A 15,483-nucleotide genomic window follows, 5' to 3' on the forward strand; every position below is an offset into this window, starting at 1 on the left:
TTTTCAGAACAATGCTTATATTTTGTATTGCTAATTGCTATAAGTCTGTAACAGAAACCAAGCTTACAGTAGCTCAACACATAGAAGTTAAAAATAAGTTAGTCTTCTAACTTTGCATTTTGGTTTTATTGCTGGCTTTTTTTTGGGGGGGGGATGGAGTCTCGTTCTGTCACCCAGGCTGGAGTGCAATGGCACGATCTCGGCTCACTGCAACCTCCACCTCCTGGGTTCAAGTGATTCTCTTGCCTCGGCCTCCTGAGTAGCTGGGATTACAGGCGCCTGCTATCACACCTGGCTAATTTTTTTTTTTTTTTTTTTGAGACCGAGTCTCGCTCTGTTGCCCAGGCTGGAGTGCAGTGGCACAATCTCGACTCACTGCAAGCTCACCTGGGTTCACGCCATTCTCCTGCCTCAGCTGCCTGAGTAGCTGGGACTACAGGTGCCCACCACTACACCTGGCTAATTTTTTGTATTTTTAGTAGAGACGGGGTTTCACCATGTTAGCCAGGATGGTCTTGATCTCCTGACCTTGTGATCTGCCCGCCTTGGCCTCCCAAAATGCTGGGATTATAGGCGTGAGCCACCGCACCCGGCCTGATTTTTGTATTTTTAATAGAGACGGGGTTTCACCATCTTGGCCAGGCTGGTCTACAAACTCCTGACCTCGTGATCCAGCCACCTCGGCCTCCCAAAGTACTGGGATTTTTTAACTTAAAATAATATTAGGAAGTAATGAAAGCCTGTCCACATTCATTCCTATCTGGCCTGGAACAATTAATTGGCTGTAAGTCTTTCGACTCTTTTTTTTTTTTTTTTTTAGTCTTTTGACTCTTAAAGCCCTCAGCCATAGGGAATCCTGCAGAGGAAAAACTGACACTGTGGAATTATATGACTTCTCCTATGACAAAACCTTTTCTCTCCCAAATACCAGTATATGGTGCAATACAAAAGTGGTGGGAAAAAGAGATTTGTCTACTGTTAACAAGTCTATAACAATTTAGACACCAAGGACCAGGCATTTTTTGCATTTAATTTATACCCTTCTTAGGATGCTATACCTATGGAGATAAATTGGCTGGAAGAGAGATTAAATTTATTAAATTATAATTTAATTTTGGTCCCACAATTTTCAAGTAAGATTTATCACAAGTTCTAAATAACCCTTGATAAGGACAGTAAACACATTGTGAGTCTGATCAAAGAATATGATGATGCACAGGGGTTTTCTTCTGGCTGACTGGATTGTTTACTGCCCTCTGATTCTACCTATAACCTTGAATGTCCAAATCTTCACTATTTTTATGATATTTGTTACTGTATTAACATTAGACATTTCTTGTAAATGTTATGGCAGATACAGCAGAAGGAAAAGGCAAATTTAAAGACCTGAATCATGATCACTAAGAAAATAGATCTGATCCAGAATTTTTTTAGACTAAACCCTAAGCCTGACTCCATCTCACCCCTTAAACAATTGGCTATTACATCGGGTTAGGCCATATCCTCCCACCATGATCCAAATCACTAATATTGAAAACTATTACCATCAAGTCAGAGAACTCTAGGAACAAGCCTTTGTAGCACCGTGGGTCCCTGCCAGATTGCCAAATCAGACAACTCTAGGAATGAACCTTCCTAGCGCTGTGGGACCTGCTGCTGTTTCGTTGGCCTGCACATGCATTCTATGGAAAGCTTTTTGGCCAAGCGCGGGGACTGAGGCCCAAGCTCTGATCTTTTAATCTTGCCCAAATTCCTATCTAAGGGTCTGGGGAGTCATGCCCTACAAACCATAAATTCCCATCAGATGGGTTTTATTTAATCCTATATGTCATGGCTTACTTTCCAATCTGACTCTGGCATAACATTATGAGACAAGGAAGAAAATGAAAATGTTTAACCCCAAAATATATTTCCTTGCCATACCTTGAAATTGCCTTGCAAAGTCTCTTGTGGGAAAAATCCATATTCAATAGAGAATCCTCTTTCCCCTTTGTTTTCCTTTCTTCCTTCCCAGATCCAGGAGAGAATCAACTAAGAGCCAGGGACCCTTTTAAGTCCAATAAGAAACATTTTATGGCTGGGCACCACCTGTAATCCCAGCACTTTGGGAGGTTGAGGCGGGCAGATTGCCTGAGCTCAAGAGTTTGAGATCAACCTGGGCAACATGATGAAACCCCATCTCTACTAAAATACAAAAAATTAGCCGGGCATGGCAGTGTGCGCCTGTAATACCAGCTACTCGGGAGGCTGAGACAGGAGAATCACTTGAACCTGGGAGGCAGAGGTTTCAGTGAGCCAAGATGGCACCACTGCACTCCAGCCTGGGTGACAGAGCAAGACTCCGTCTCAGAAAAAAAAAAAAAAAAACATTTTACAACCTGCTCTTTTTCTGAAGTCTGCTATCTGAGAGCTTCCTCTGCACAATAAAACTTGGTCTCCACAATATCTTAACCTGAACATTCCTTTCTATCAATCCCAGGTCTTCGGACAAACTCAAGCAATTGTCAACCAGAAAATGTTTAAATTTAGCTATAGCCTGGAAGCCCCCTGCTTTGAGTTGTCCCACCTTTGTGAACGAAACCAATGTATTTCTTGAGTATTTGGTTGATGTCTCACGCCTCCCTGAAATATATAAAACCAAGCTGTGCCCGACCACGTTGGGAACATGTTCTCAGGACCTGTTGAGGGTTGTGTCACAGGCCATGTCATTCATATTTGACTCAGAATAAGTCTCTTAAAATATTTTACAGAGTTTGACTCTTTTCGTTGAGAAGGACCACACACCAAAGTGAGAGCTAGGGCTGGTGAATTCATTTAGAGGCAGGAACTTGCCACCCTACTCTAAGTTTGAGGCAGAATGAACCACTGTGGATTGAGGATAATTTTTTAAAGGATCAATTCATATTCTTTTTTCCTTCCCCTTTGTCTTTTTCTCCCCCTCCTTTTTCTCCCATTCAAGCAAAAATCAGAAATATTGCATCTCCTAGCTTTGGCTTCCAAAACCCTCCATTGAGATTAAGGTAGGTGTGAAACATCAAGAGGAAGTATGACCCTTAAGAATGCATTTGGGGCCAGGCACAGTGGCTCATGCCTGTAATCCCAGCACTTTGGGAGGCCAAGGTGTGAGGATCACAAAGTCAGGAGTTTGAGACCAGCCTGGCCAACATAGTGAAACCCCATCTCTACTAAAAATACAAAAATTAGCTGGGTGTGGTGGCACACGCCTGTGGCCCCAGCTACTCGGGAGGCTGAGGCAGGAGAATAGCTTGAACCCAGGAGGCGGAGTTTGCAGTGAGCTGACACCACGCCATTGCACTCCAGCCTGGGTGACAGAGTGAGAGTCCGTCTCAAAAAAAAAAAAAAAAAAAAAAAAAGAATGCATTTGGAGGCCAGGTGTGTTGGCTCACGCCTGTAATCCCAACACTTTAGCAGGCCAAGGCAGGCAGATCACTTGAGGTTAGGAGTTCAAGACCAGCCTGGCCAACATGTTGAAACACTGTCTCTATTAAAAATACAAAAATTAGCCATGCATGGTGGTGGGTGCCTGTAATCCCAGCTACTGGGGAGGCTGAGGTGGGAGAATTGCTTGAACCCGGGGGGTGGAGGTTGCAATCTCTGTCCAAGATTGTGCCACTGCACTCCAACCTGGGCAACAAAGCAAGACTCCATCTTGAAAGAAAAAAAAAAAAAGCATTTGGGCCGGGCTGGGCGTGGTGGCTCATGCCTATAATCCCAGCATTTTGGGAGGCCAAGGCGAGAAGATCACTGGAGCCCAGGAGCTCAAGACCAGGCAACATAAGGAGACTCCATCACTATGAGAAAATATAAAATTTAGCCAGGCAGCATGGTGCATGCAGGTAATCCCAGCTACTTGGAAGGCTTAGGTGGGAGGATCCCTTGAGCCAAGGAGTTTGAGACTGCAGTGATCATACCACTGTGCTCTAGTCTGGGCAACAGAGAAAGACCCTGCATTTAAAAAAAAAAAAAGTGTATTTCACTCTCACATAAAAACTGACAGGTGGTCACTGCAGTGTTGTTCAGGGAACCAGGCTTTGATTTTTTTGCTCTGCTGTGTGTGGCTTCTGATTCCAAGATCACTGCATGGTGCAAGACAACTTTCTTACATGGCAGGCATCGTTCTAATCCCTCTTGTATGCATTTTTCTTGTAATACTCATAACATCCCTGTGAGGTAAGTGCTATTATTACCTCCATTTTGCAGATAAATCAGATAAATAACTTGTCAACCATCAAGTTTATGCTCTTAAACCATATTTTTAGAGATTATATCTCCCTATCCAGGAACCTGGCTCATGACTTACTCTGCATTTATTTAGGTCTCCTTTAATTTCTTGCACATCTTTTATTATTAGTAGGTTCTCTATTTTGCTATTGTTACTGGTATCATTTGGGATATTATATTTTATTTGAGGCTGATGAATCTAAATGTAATTGAATTTTGTATATTGACTTTATATCCAGCTATCTTACTAAGCTTATTAATTATAATAATTTGTCTAAAGGATTTTGAGTTTTCCATGTAAACATTTATATCATCTCTGAATAAAACCAGTTTTGTTTCTTCCTTTTCACTCCTAATACCTACGCACCTCCCTTCTTTCCTTCTCTTTTTCCTCTCCTTTCCTTCCTCCCTCCCTTTCTTGTCTTACTGCATTGGTTACAAGCTCTAGAAATGAGAACAGTGAGCATCCTCTTCTTGATCCTGGTTTTTAAAGAGAAAGTTTCTAATGTTTTACTAATAATGATGTTTACTATAGGTTTTTGTAGATAGTCTTTATTTGGCTAACAAGAATTGCTCTCTAGTCTTGGTTTGCTAAGGGTTTTTCCATAAATACTTTTCCTACAACTATTGAGAATATGTGTTTTGTTTCTTTAACCTATTAATGTAATAAATTACATTTACAAAAATTTTTACTGTTAGATGAAATATATTTCAGGGATAAAGTGAACTTAAGTTGTAGTATCTTTTCTACATTTTGTTGCATTCAGTTTTGAAACTAAACAAAAACTAATATTTTGTTTAGTTTTACACCTGTGTTTATGAGTGGGATTAGTCTGTAATTTTCATGTTTTATATTATCCATATCTAGTTTAGCTATCAAGATCACACTAGCTTCATAGACTAAATTGAGGAATGTTTCTTCTTTTTATATCCTTTGGAAGCCTTGTATTAAATTGGAATTATCTGTTCCTTGAAAGGTTAGAAAATTTTCTTGTAGGCATGGTGATTTATTTTTAAACACTATCTTAATTTTTTATTTTTAAATAATTTCAGCTTATAGAAAACTTACAAGTACACTACAAAGAACTCCCATAAAACTTTCATTCAGATGACCCAATTATTGACGTTCTATCATATTTGTCTTATTATTCTCTCTCTCAAGACACATACACCGCTTTTTTTTTTTTTTTTTTTGAGATGGAGTTTCACTCTTGTTGCCTAGGCTGGAGTGCAATGGTGTGCTCTTGGCTCACCACAACCTCCGCCTCCTGGGTTCAAGTGATTCTCCAGCCTCAGCCTCCCAAGTAGCTGGGATTACAGGCATGCGCTACCATGCCCGGTTTATTTTGTATTTTTAGTAGAAACCAGGTTTCTCCATGTTGGTCAGGCTGGTCTCGAACTCCTGACCTCAGGTGATCTGCCCACCTCGGCCTCCCAAAGTGGTGGGATTACAGGCGTGAGCCACCGCGCCTGGCCATACACTTTTTTTTCTCTCTCTCTCTCTCTTTTAAATAGAGATGGGGTCTCACTATGTTGCCCGGGATGGTCTTGAACTTCTGGGCTCAAGCTATCCTCCCACCTTGGCCTCTCAAAGTACTAGGATTACAGGCATGAGCCACTGCGCCCAGACTCTATTTTTCTGAACATTTTGAGAATAAATTGAGGATAGGAAGTTCCATTACCCCATAATACTTTCAGTATTTGCTAAAATGAAAACCTATTTCATATTTCCTAAAATGAAATATGAATATTTCATATTTCCTAAAATGAAAACCACTCTTCTATGTAACCACGTAATACTCACAAAATAAAGAACTAACATAGATATTATATTTTCATTTATCCACAGAGCTCATTCAAATTTCACCAGTCATCCTAATGATGTCATTTATAGGTCTGGGGTCCAATCCCAGGTTGAATTGCACGTACTTATTCTGCCTCTTTAGTCTTTCCAGTCTGGCACAGTTCCTCAGGCTTTCATGTCTTTCATGACCTTGACATTTTTAAAAAGAACAGTCTACTTATATTATAGATTGCTCTGAAATTTAGGCTTACCTGATAATTTCTTATGATTAGATTCAATCTATGCATTTTTAGTGAAAAATACACAGTGATGGGTTTTCCTGCCACACATCAGAAAGCACATGGCGATTTGTCCCATTACTGTTTACTTTTTTTTTTTTTTGAGATGGAGTCTTGCTCTTGTTGGCCAGGCTGGAATGCAATGGCATGATCTTGGCTCACTGCAACCTCCGCCTCCGGGGTTCAAGTGATTCTCCTGCCTCAGCGGCATGAGTAGCTGGGATTACAGGCACCTGCCACCACGCCCAGCTAATTTTTGTATTTTTAGTAGAGATGGGGTTTCACCATGTTGGCCAGGCTGGTCTCGATCTCCCCACCTCAGGTGATCTCCCCGCCTCAGCCTCCCAAAGTGCTGGGATTACAGGCATAAGCCACCACGCCCAGCTGTGATGTTAACTTTTATAGATTGGTTTAGATAATGTCTCTCTTTTTTCATCACTGTAAGTGAAACAGTATTTTGTACTATTAATAATCAATGATTATTTTTGTGATGAGATACTTTAGACTACATAAATGTCCTGTTCCTCATCCAATTTATATCCACAAATTCCAGGATTTATTGGTGATTCTTGTCTGAATCATTTATTATTATTATGGTGGTTGCCAATTGGTGATTTTCTTTTCTATTCTTTTTTTAGAGACAGGGTCTCACTCTCTTGCATAGGCTGGAGTGCAGTGGTGTGATTATAGCTCACTGCAGCCTCCAATCTCTGGGCTCAAGCAATGCTCCCACCTCAGCCTCCCAAGTAGTTGGGAGAACAGTCGTGCACCATTGCCATGATCTCTTCTTTTTATAAAGCCACTAGGTCCCTTCCCATGATAATCCATTAATCTGTGAATGAACTAATCCATTCACAAGGGCAGAGCTCTCATGATCCAATCATCTCTTAAAGGCCCCACCTCTAAATACTGCCAATACTGCCATATTGAGGACTTTTCTTTTTTCTTTCTCTCTCTCTTTCCTTTTCTTTTTTTTTTTTTTTTTTGTTTCTTTTTTGTTTTTGTTTTGTTTTTTTGAGAACACAGCCTTACTGTTGCCCAGGCTGGAGTGCAGTGGTGCGATCTCGGGTCACTGCAACCAGGTTCACGTGATTCTCCCGCCTCAGCCTCCCCAGTATCTGGGAATACAGGTGCATGCCACCACACCTGGCTAATTTTTTATATTTTTGGTAGAGATGGGGTTTCACCATATTGGCTAGGCTGGTCTCAAACTCCTGACCATAAGGTTCTTGTATCGGTTCGAACCCCGAAAGCGTGCCAATAGACAACACCAGGCGGTGTGGAGCAACATGCTGTTTTAATGAGCGCCTGGGTGCAGGTGGGCTGAGGCCTAAAATGGCGTCATCCCGAGGTGAGAATGGGGCAAAGGTTTTATAGTCTCCTGTAAACAGGAAGTGTCCTAATCTGAGGTAACTGCTACCTTGTACACAGATGGCCTCTTTCTCGATCTTCAGGGGTAGGTGTCTTCCCGCCGGCTTTCTTCCTGCTTCTGATATCTTGCTGGCGCACGCTGCTGGCACAAGTAGCCTTGCGCCTTGGGACTGGGCCTGAGAAGAGAGGAGTCATTCATCTCCTTAAGCTTTCAGGCCCCAGGGAGAATCTTACATTCCTGTCTATTTGGTTATAGAAAAGGGAAAAGAGACGACTTTCTCAATAACTACTTCAGGCGTGATATAGGGGTGGAGTGGGCACCTTGGAAAAAGAAAAACTTAATTTTTGGGGTATTCTTGAGAGACAGGTTGGTATCCATTGTGTAACTGTAGCAGCAGCATCGTCTGGATTGTCTGGCGGTTAACTGTACTTTCAACAAGAGTTTTAACGGCTTTTAGCTTTTATTATCAGTGGGATAACACAGGGGAGAAACAGAAGGAGCCCAATGATGAAGATTACTGTCCCTACCGGCACTTTAAATCCTCCTAAATTAGAGAACCACCTTCCTAGAAGGTTTGTTGGGTCTCATCCCTTCCAGGTTTGGACTGGTACATGGGCTACTTTTCTGATGTTTGAAGCAATTTCTAGAACCACTTTTCTGTTACCATCTATGTTAAGACAGCAGTTAGAGATATTAAATTTATCACAGACTCCACTCTCTGGAGTTTTTGTATTTTTAGTGGAGACGGGTTTTCACCATGTTGGCCAGGGTGGTCTTGATCTCCTGACCTTGTGATCTGCTAATAAGTAGTTTAGTGCTAGCCTGTTTTGATAAATTGCCGTGCGCATTTGGTTTTGTTGTTGCGCAAGCATTTCCAGGGCTGAGGCGGTTTGGTATTTGTAGAACAGCCTGTAGTCTAATTATTCTATTTAGCATATACATAGGAGTGTTATAACCCCATGAACCCTTCTCAGCCCAAGTGGCAGGACCATAATATTCGATGATCTGTTGCGGAGGCCATTTGTTTCCTTGTCATCTTTGGCTTCCTCCTACCTTTAAGGATCGTTTTTCTTTGTTTAGGTTATTATATACAAGGACTCTGAGGGTGTTGCCCACTGTTAATGTTTTGGAGGAAGGAGTACCCTTGGGGGTGAGCTTCACCCTGGTGCAATGGACCCAGTGGGGGAGTCCTTGGACTGTCACTGCAGTTGGTGTGCTGAGTATCACAGTGTAGGGGCCTCTCCTCTTCGATTGTAGCTTTTGATGAGGGTCGGATTGACAGATAAACACATCTGTGCCTGCAAGACAGTTATGTTGAGAGGACAAGGTGGTGTCAACAGGGAGAGGCATGGCCTCATTTGCTGCTTCACGAATGAAAGACCGTGTCTGGACTAAGGAGGGGAGGTAATTCCTGAGTGGCTCAGAGTCTGGTAAGGGTGGAGGCCCCAAGACAAAAGTTTGGCCATACATGATTTCAAAGGGGCTATAAAAAGAGGATGACTTTGGTGTTGTGTGGAGTCTTATCAGGGCAAAAGGGAAATTTTTTGTCCACAGCTGGCAGGCTTCTAGAGCCAGCTTGATGAGTTGGGCTTTAAGGACAGAGTTAATTTTTTTTTAACTTTGCCTGAAGATTGAGGCCTGTAGGGTGTGTGGAGAACCCACTTTATTCCTAAGGATGTAGAGATGCCTTGAGTAATTTGGCTGATGAAGGCTGGCCTGTTATTGGACTGGATGGATGTTGGGAGTCCAAAACGGGGAATTTTATGCATGATGAGAGTTTGTGTGAGGATATTTGCACTTTCTGAAGTTGTTGGGAACACTTTTACCCACCCAGAGAAAGTACAGACAAAGATCAGAATATAGCAGAGCCGTTTATCAGGCGGCATGTGAGTGAGGTCTACTTGCCAATCTTGCCCGGGTAACTGGCCCTGGGCTTGGTGGGTAGGAAAAGGCAGCGGCTGGAGGGAGCACTGGGGTGACGTTGAGTGGCAGATAGAGCAGGACTGGGTAATTTCTTGAACACAGCTGGAGAGATGAGGAAAGTGAGAATAGGATGGAGAAGTTGCAAGAGAGGTTTGTAACCAACATGGAAAGAGTTGTGGAGGCTTTGGATAGAGATTGTTTGAGAGTGAGCAAGAATGAAGCACCCTTCCTTGACACACCGTGGTCCTTGCTTTTGAAGGTTTGGGGCTCAGAAGTCCTCCTTTTCTTATGAGGAGTAAAGAGGAGAGAACAGAGACAGGGACAGAAACTGGCCTTGTACGGGTTGTAGAGCCACTTCTTTGGCTACCTGATCTGCTAGCGCATTTCCAGCTATTATAGGATTGTCTGGGGTTTGGTGGCCTCTGCAATGAATGATGGCAACTTTCTGCAGGAGCCTGGCAGCTTGAAGGAGTTTGCTGATGAGAGAGCCATTTATGACAGGAGTGGGAGTGTTTTTTTGCAGTTAGGAAACCCCATTCTTTCCAGATGGACAAGTGTGAGTGCACTATGTGGAACGCATAACGAGGATTTGCATATATGTTTTTTTTTTTTTTTTTTTGAGATGGAGTCTTGCTCTGTCGCCCAGGCTGGGGTGCAATGGTGCGATCTCGGCTCACTGCAACCTCTGCCTCCTGGGTTCAAGTGATTCTACTGCCTCAGCATGCCAAGTAGCTGGGACTACAGGCGCGTGCTACCACACCCAGCTAATTTTTGTATTTTAGTGGAGACGGGGTTTCACCATGTTGGCCAGGGTGGTCTTGATCTCCTGACCTTGTGATCTGCCCGCCTTGGCCTCCCAAAGTGCTGGGATTACAGGTGTCAGCCACAGCGCCCGGCCAAGATTTGCATATATGATCTGTTTGGCTGCCAGAGTGAGAGCTCGAGTAAGGGTGATGAGTTCAGCTGTTTGGGAGGTGGTGCCTAGGGAGAGCAGATTGGCTTCAATAGTGTGGAGAGGTGACACTATAGCATAGCTGGCATGCCAGTGTCCTTGATGTGGGAAGAAGCTACCATCTACAAACCAAGTAAAGGAGGCATCTGGAAGGGGTTGGTTAGGTTTGGAAAAGGTATAAGAAAGGTTTGAGCAGTGTTCACACAGATATGTGTAGGGTCTTGGGCGGTCGTAGCTTTAGGTAAGACCATGGCCGGGTTTAGATGGGAGCTGGTTCGCGTGGGATTTAGGGGGTTTCTATGAATAGAGCATACAGTTGGAGGAGCCGTGGGGCAGAGATGAGACTTAGTACACTGTGGTGAGCTAGCATATCTTTGATGTTATGGGTTGAATAAATTGTTAGGTTGGCATGGAGAGACAGTTTTAGGCTTTCAAGGGTGAGGACAGCAGCTGCCGCCAATGCTTGGAGGCAGGCAGGCCATCTGAGAACTGTGGCTTCAAGCTGTTTAGAGAGGTAGGCAACAACCTGGAGGGTGGATCCTGTAGACTGGGTTAGAACACCTAGTGCAACTCTACGCCGTTTGTCAGTATAGAGGGAGAGAGGTTTGGTGAGGTCTAGAGAGTGAGGTCGGGGGCTGAGATGAGAGCTTTTTGGAGCAGACAGAAAGGTTGCGTAATAGGCTGTGTAGGTTTTAAAGGCTCATGGAGAGGGCCTTTAGCAGTTTGGTATAATGGTTTGGCAAGTAGAGCAAAGGAGGGAATCTAGAGCCTAAAATATCCCATTAGTCCTAGAAAAGAGAGAATTTCTTGCTTAGTTTGTGGAGGTGGGAGGGACTGGAGGAGGGATACGCGGTCGGTTGTGAGCCCTCCGGTTCGCGGGGTAAGAGCTAGGCCTAGATAGGTGACTTGAGGGGGTGTATATTTGTGCTTTTTAAGGGGAGACCTGATACTCCCGTTCTGCCAAGAAGTTTAAAAGAGATAGTGTGGGCGTTGCAGTCTCTTTGAGAGGCGCTACACAGGAGTAGATTATTAACATATTGAAGGAAAGTGGATGGTTTTAGAAATAAGGTACAGAGGTTGCGAGCAAGGGCCTGTCCAAAAAGGTGGGGGCTGTCTCTGAAACCTTGAGGTAGTATGCACCAGGTGAGCTGACGTGAAAGGTGGGTGTCGGGGTTTTCCGACCCAAAGGCAAAGAGGTTTTGGGAATTAGGGTGTAAAGGAATTGTGGAAAAAAAAGCATCCTTTAGATTTAGAACAGAAAAAGGGGTAGTATTGGAGGGAATTGTGGAAAGTAAAGTATATGGGTTCGACATACTGGGAGTACAGCTTGGTTAATGAGCCTGAGGTCCTGGACTAAGCGATAAGTTCCATTTGGCTTTTTAACAGGTAGAATTGGTGTGTTAAAAGGGGAGTCTGTTGGGTGGAGTAGGTGACTGGCAAGGAGGTGAGAAATGATAGGCTGTAGGCCTATGAGAGCTGCTTGGGGGATGGGATACTGCTTCTGTGATAGGAACTGGGTGGGCTCTTTAAGGGTAATGCGAATGGGGGTGTGGTGTTCTGCGACTGAGGGTGTGGAAGTATCCAAACAGCAGGGTTAACTGTGGATGGAGGACAAGGAAAGGCTGCACGTTTTAGGGTGGGAGCTTGAAAGAGTAGAAGAAAGCTAGAAGTACTGGAGGGGTCTGGGTGGATGCATTGGGTACTATGGGGAATGTGGAAGTGGAGAGTAGTGTGGAGTTTTGAAAGGATATTTCTGCCTAGGAGTGGAGTTGGGCATGAGGGCAGGACTAAGAAATAGTGAATGAAGGAAAAAGTGTGCAGGGAGCAGAAAAGTGGAGGGGTGGCTCGGGGTTTGGAGACTTGTCGGTCAATTTCCACAACAGAGACGTGGGAGGATTGAGTAGGTCCTGAAAAATTATGCAAAGCAGAGTAGGTTGCCCAGGATTAATTTAAAAAGAACTACTGGCCTACCTGCCACCATCAGGGTTACCCTTGGCTTGGATGAAGCGATGGTAGTTGCTAGGGCATCCGTTCCAGGGCACCGTCAGTCTTCAGCAGCAAGGCCAATGAGATCCGAGTAGGCCGGCTCAGGAAGGGATGGGGGCGGTCCTCGCAGGGGCTGCTCACAGTCCGACTTCCAGTGGGGTCCTCCACAGAGGGGGCATGGCCTGGTGGGCTTACCTGGGTTTGGGCGTTGTCTGGACCAGTGGCCTTCATTGCCGCACTTGAAACAGGCACCAGGTGGAGGTGGAGTGTTAGGAGGCTTCCGTGTGGAGCTGCGGCCCGTGGGCCTGCAGGGCTCCTGATGGCGGAGGCAAGCATTTCAAACTCTGCCGGGTTTTGCCTTTTACTTTTCTCATCACGATTGTTAAAGACTTTGATGGCTAAATTAAGAAGGTCTGTTTGTGGGGTTTGAGGGCCGTCATCAAGCTTCTGAAGCTTGCGCCGAATATCAGGGGTGGATTAGGAGATGAACTGAAGGTTTAAGATGGTGGTTCCTGCTGAAGGTTTGAAGGGGGAAGGGGGTTGCGTTAACAGGCAGTGGAGGATAGATAGGGGCGTAAGGTGGCGGGATGGGTTTACAAGCCTCAGGAGAGGGCAGTTGTGGACGAGAATGGGTACAAGCAATACTAGAATTGTCCTGAGGAGGGATGGTGTAGGAAAAGAAGTGGATACAGCTGACTGGGAAGATGGCGGCTAGGAAGATGGCAACTGATAAGACAATGAGGAGGCTTGGGGGGTTAAAGAAGACAGTTGAGAGGAAAAGGTAGGGGCTGGGAGGGGTGGACAGCAGTCAGCTGGGTTAAACGAGGAAAAAGAAGTAGGCTTGGGAGGAGAAAGGCGATCTGGGCCATGGGAATGAAGGAGGAGGATTTGAACAGGTGAGCAAGAACTGCAGAGTTTGGGTTGTGGTCTGAGTGCAAAAAGGCCTGGACATAAGGAATTTCTTCACATTTCTCCAGTTGTCGGCAATAATTGCTTAAATCAGTTAAAATTGTAAGGTTGAATGTTCTATTTATGGGCCATTTGGACCTGTTATTTAATTTGTACTGCTGCCAGGCTGTATTGCAAAAAAAAAAAAAGACAAGGCGCTTAGGGTGGATATTTTGCCTGAGGCCTAAGGTTTGCAGGTTTTTTATGAGGCAGCCTAGAGTACTGTTTTTTGGAATGGAGGACCAGGAGTTTCCTATAACAGAGGGTAGGCTCGGGAGAACAGGGAAAAAGGAGACTGTCCTGGACAGCCGGTGGGAGACCATAAAAGGAGCGACCATCACCGCTGCCTTTTTCATTCCCAGAACGAGATCAAATGGCTTAGAGGCGTCCCCCTAAGACCAGATGATCAGTGAGTGCCTGGCACACACCAGAGCCTTCTTGGACCAACGTTGGATTTTCAGACCGAAGAAACCGAGAGGCCATGCGAATTTTTCCCTGTTAACTGGGCTCCCGGAGAAACTTACCATTAGTTGAGACCAGTGACCAATGTGCATGCACAGAGAGGCGACTGGAGGCTGAGGAGCTTCCTTTGTCCGGCTGCTGTGGCCTGCTCTCTGGGGTGGAGGGGTAGGTCCGTGGGGGACGCAGACCTGAGCTCTTCCCGGGTTTTGGCTCCAGATGTAAGGTTCTTTTATCGGTTTGAACCCTGAAAGCCTGCCAACAGACAACACGGGGCAGTGTGAAACAACATGCTGTTTTAATGAGCGCCTGGGTGCAGGTGGGCTGAGGCCTAAAATGGCGTCAGCCCCAAGTGAGGAGGGGGCAAAGGTTTTATAGTCTCCTGTAAACAAGAAGTTTCCTAGTCTGACATAACTGCTACATTGTACCCAGATGACCTCTTTCTCGATCTTCAGATCTTCAGGGGTATTGTCTTCCCACTGGCTCTCTTTCTGCTTCTGCGATTTTCCTGGCACATGCTGCTGACGCAAGTAGCCTTGCGCCTTAAGACTGGGCCTGAGAAGGGAGGAGTTATTCATCTCCTTAAGCTTTCAGGCCCCAGGGAGAATTTTACACTGACCTCAAGTGATCCACCTGCCTTGGCCTCCCAAAGTGCTGGGGTTACAGGTGTGAGCCACCGTGCCTGGCCGGCCTGCCTGCCTGCCTGGTCCGTCCTTCCTTCCTCCCTCCCTCCCTCCCTCACTTCCTTGTTTCCTCCCTTCTTCCCTCCCTCCCTCCCTCCCTTCCTCCCTTCTTCCCTCCCTCCCTCTCTTCCTCCCTTCTTCCCTCCCTCCCTCTCTTCCTCCCTTCTTCCCTCCCTCCCTCCCTTCCTCCCTTCTTCCCTCCCTTCCTCCCTTCCTCCCTTCCTCCCTCCCTCCTTCCCTTCCTCCCTTCCTCCCTCCCTTCCTCCCTTCCTCCCTCCCTTCCTCTCTTCCTCCCTCCCTCCCTCCCTCCTTCCCCCCTCCCTCCCTCCCTCCTTCCCTTCCTCCCTTCCTCCCTCCCTTCCTCTCTTCCTCCCTCCCTCCCTTCCTCCCTTCCTCCCTCCCTCCCTTCCTTCCTCACAGTCTCAGTCTCACTCAGGCTAGTATGCAGTGATGCGATCGTGGCTCACTGTGGCCTCGACCTCCTAGGCTCAAGCAACCCTCCTACCTCAGTCTCTGTAGCTGGGACTGCAGGCATGCACCACCACACCTGACTAATTTTTGTGTTTTTTTGCAGAAACAGGATTTCACCATGTTGCCCAGGCTGGTCTCCAACTCCTGGGCTCAAGCGATCCTCCTGCGTCAGCCTCCCAAAGTGCTAGGAATACAATCGTGAGCCATTGAGCCTGGCCAAGGATTAAGTTTCAACATAAGTTTTGGAGGGGACACAAACCATAGCACTTACTTTCATACAAAAATCTGAAAGACTCTGGGGTGTCTGAAAAAAATGGAAGATCTCAAATTTCTAGAACATCTCCATGCTATCAGTTACCATTCAT

The 15,483-nt window shown here is 45.4% G+C and overlaps 1 protein-coding gene across 1 annotated transcript; it reads right to left on the reverse strand.

Moving 5' to 3' along the window:
• Positions 1–6,098: 6,098 nt before the first annotated feature.
• LOC129060721 (uncharacterized) lies at positions 6,099–14,542 on the reverse strand. Its single transcript, XM_054560772.1, has 5 exons — positions 14,445–14,542; positions 14,030–14,295; positions 8,750–8,994; positions 7,745–7,871; positions 6,099–6,235 (listed from the first exon to the last, which is right to left on the reverse strand). Exons 1-5 carry the CDS (start codon positions 14,540–14,542, stop codon positions 6,099–6,101), a joined length of 873 nt encoding a protein of 290 aa, XP_054416747.1.
• Between the last annotated feature and the right edge of the window lie 941 nt (positions 14,543–15,483).

Source organism: Pongo abelii, chromosome 6 (genome assembly GCF_028885655.2).
Source record: "Pongo abelii isolate AG06213 chromosome 6, NHGRI_mPonAbe1-v2.0_pri, whole genome shotgun sequence".
NCBI classification, from domain to species: domain Eukaryota; kingdom Metazoa; phylum Chordata; class Mammalia; order Primates; family Hominidae; genus Pongo; species Pongo abelii.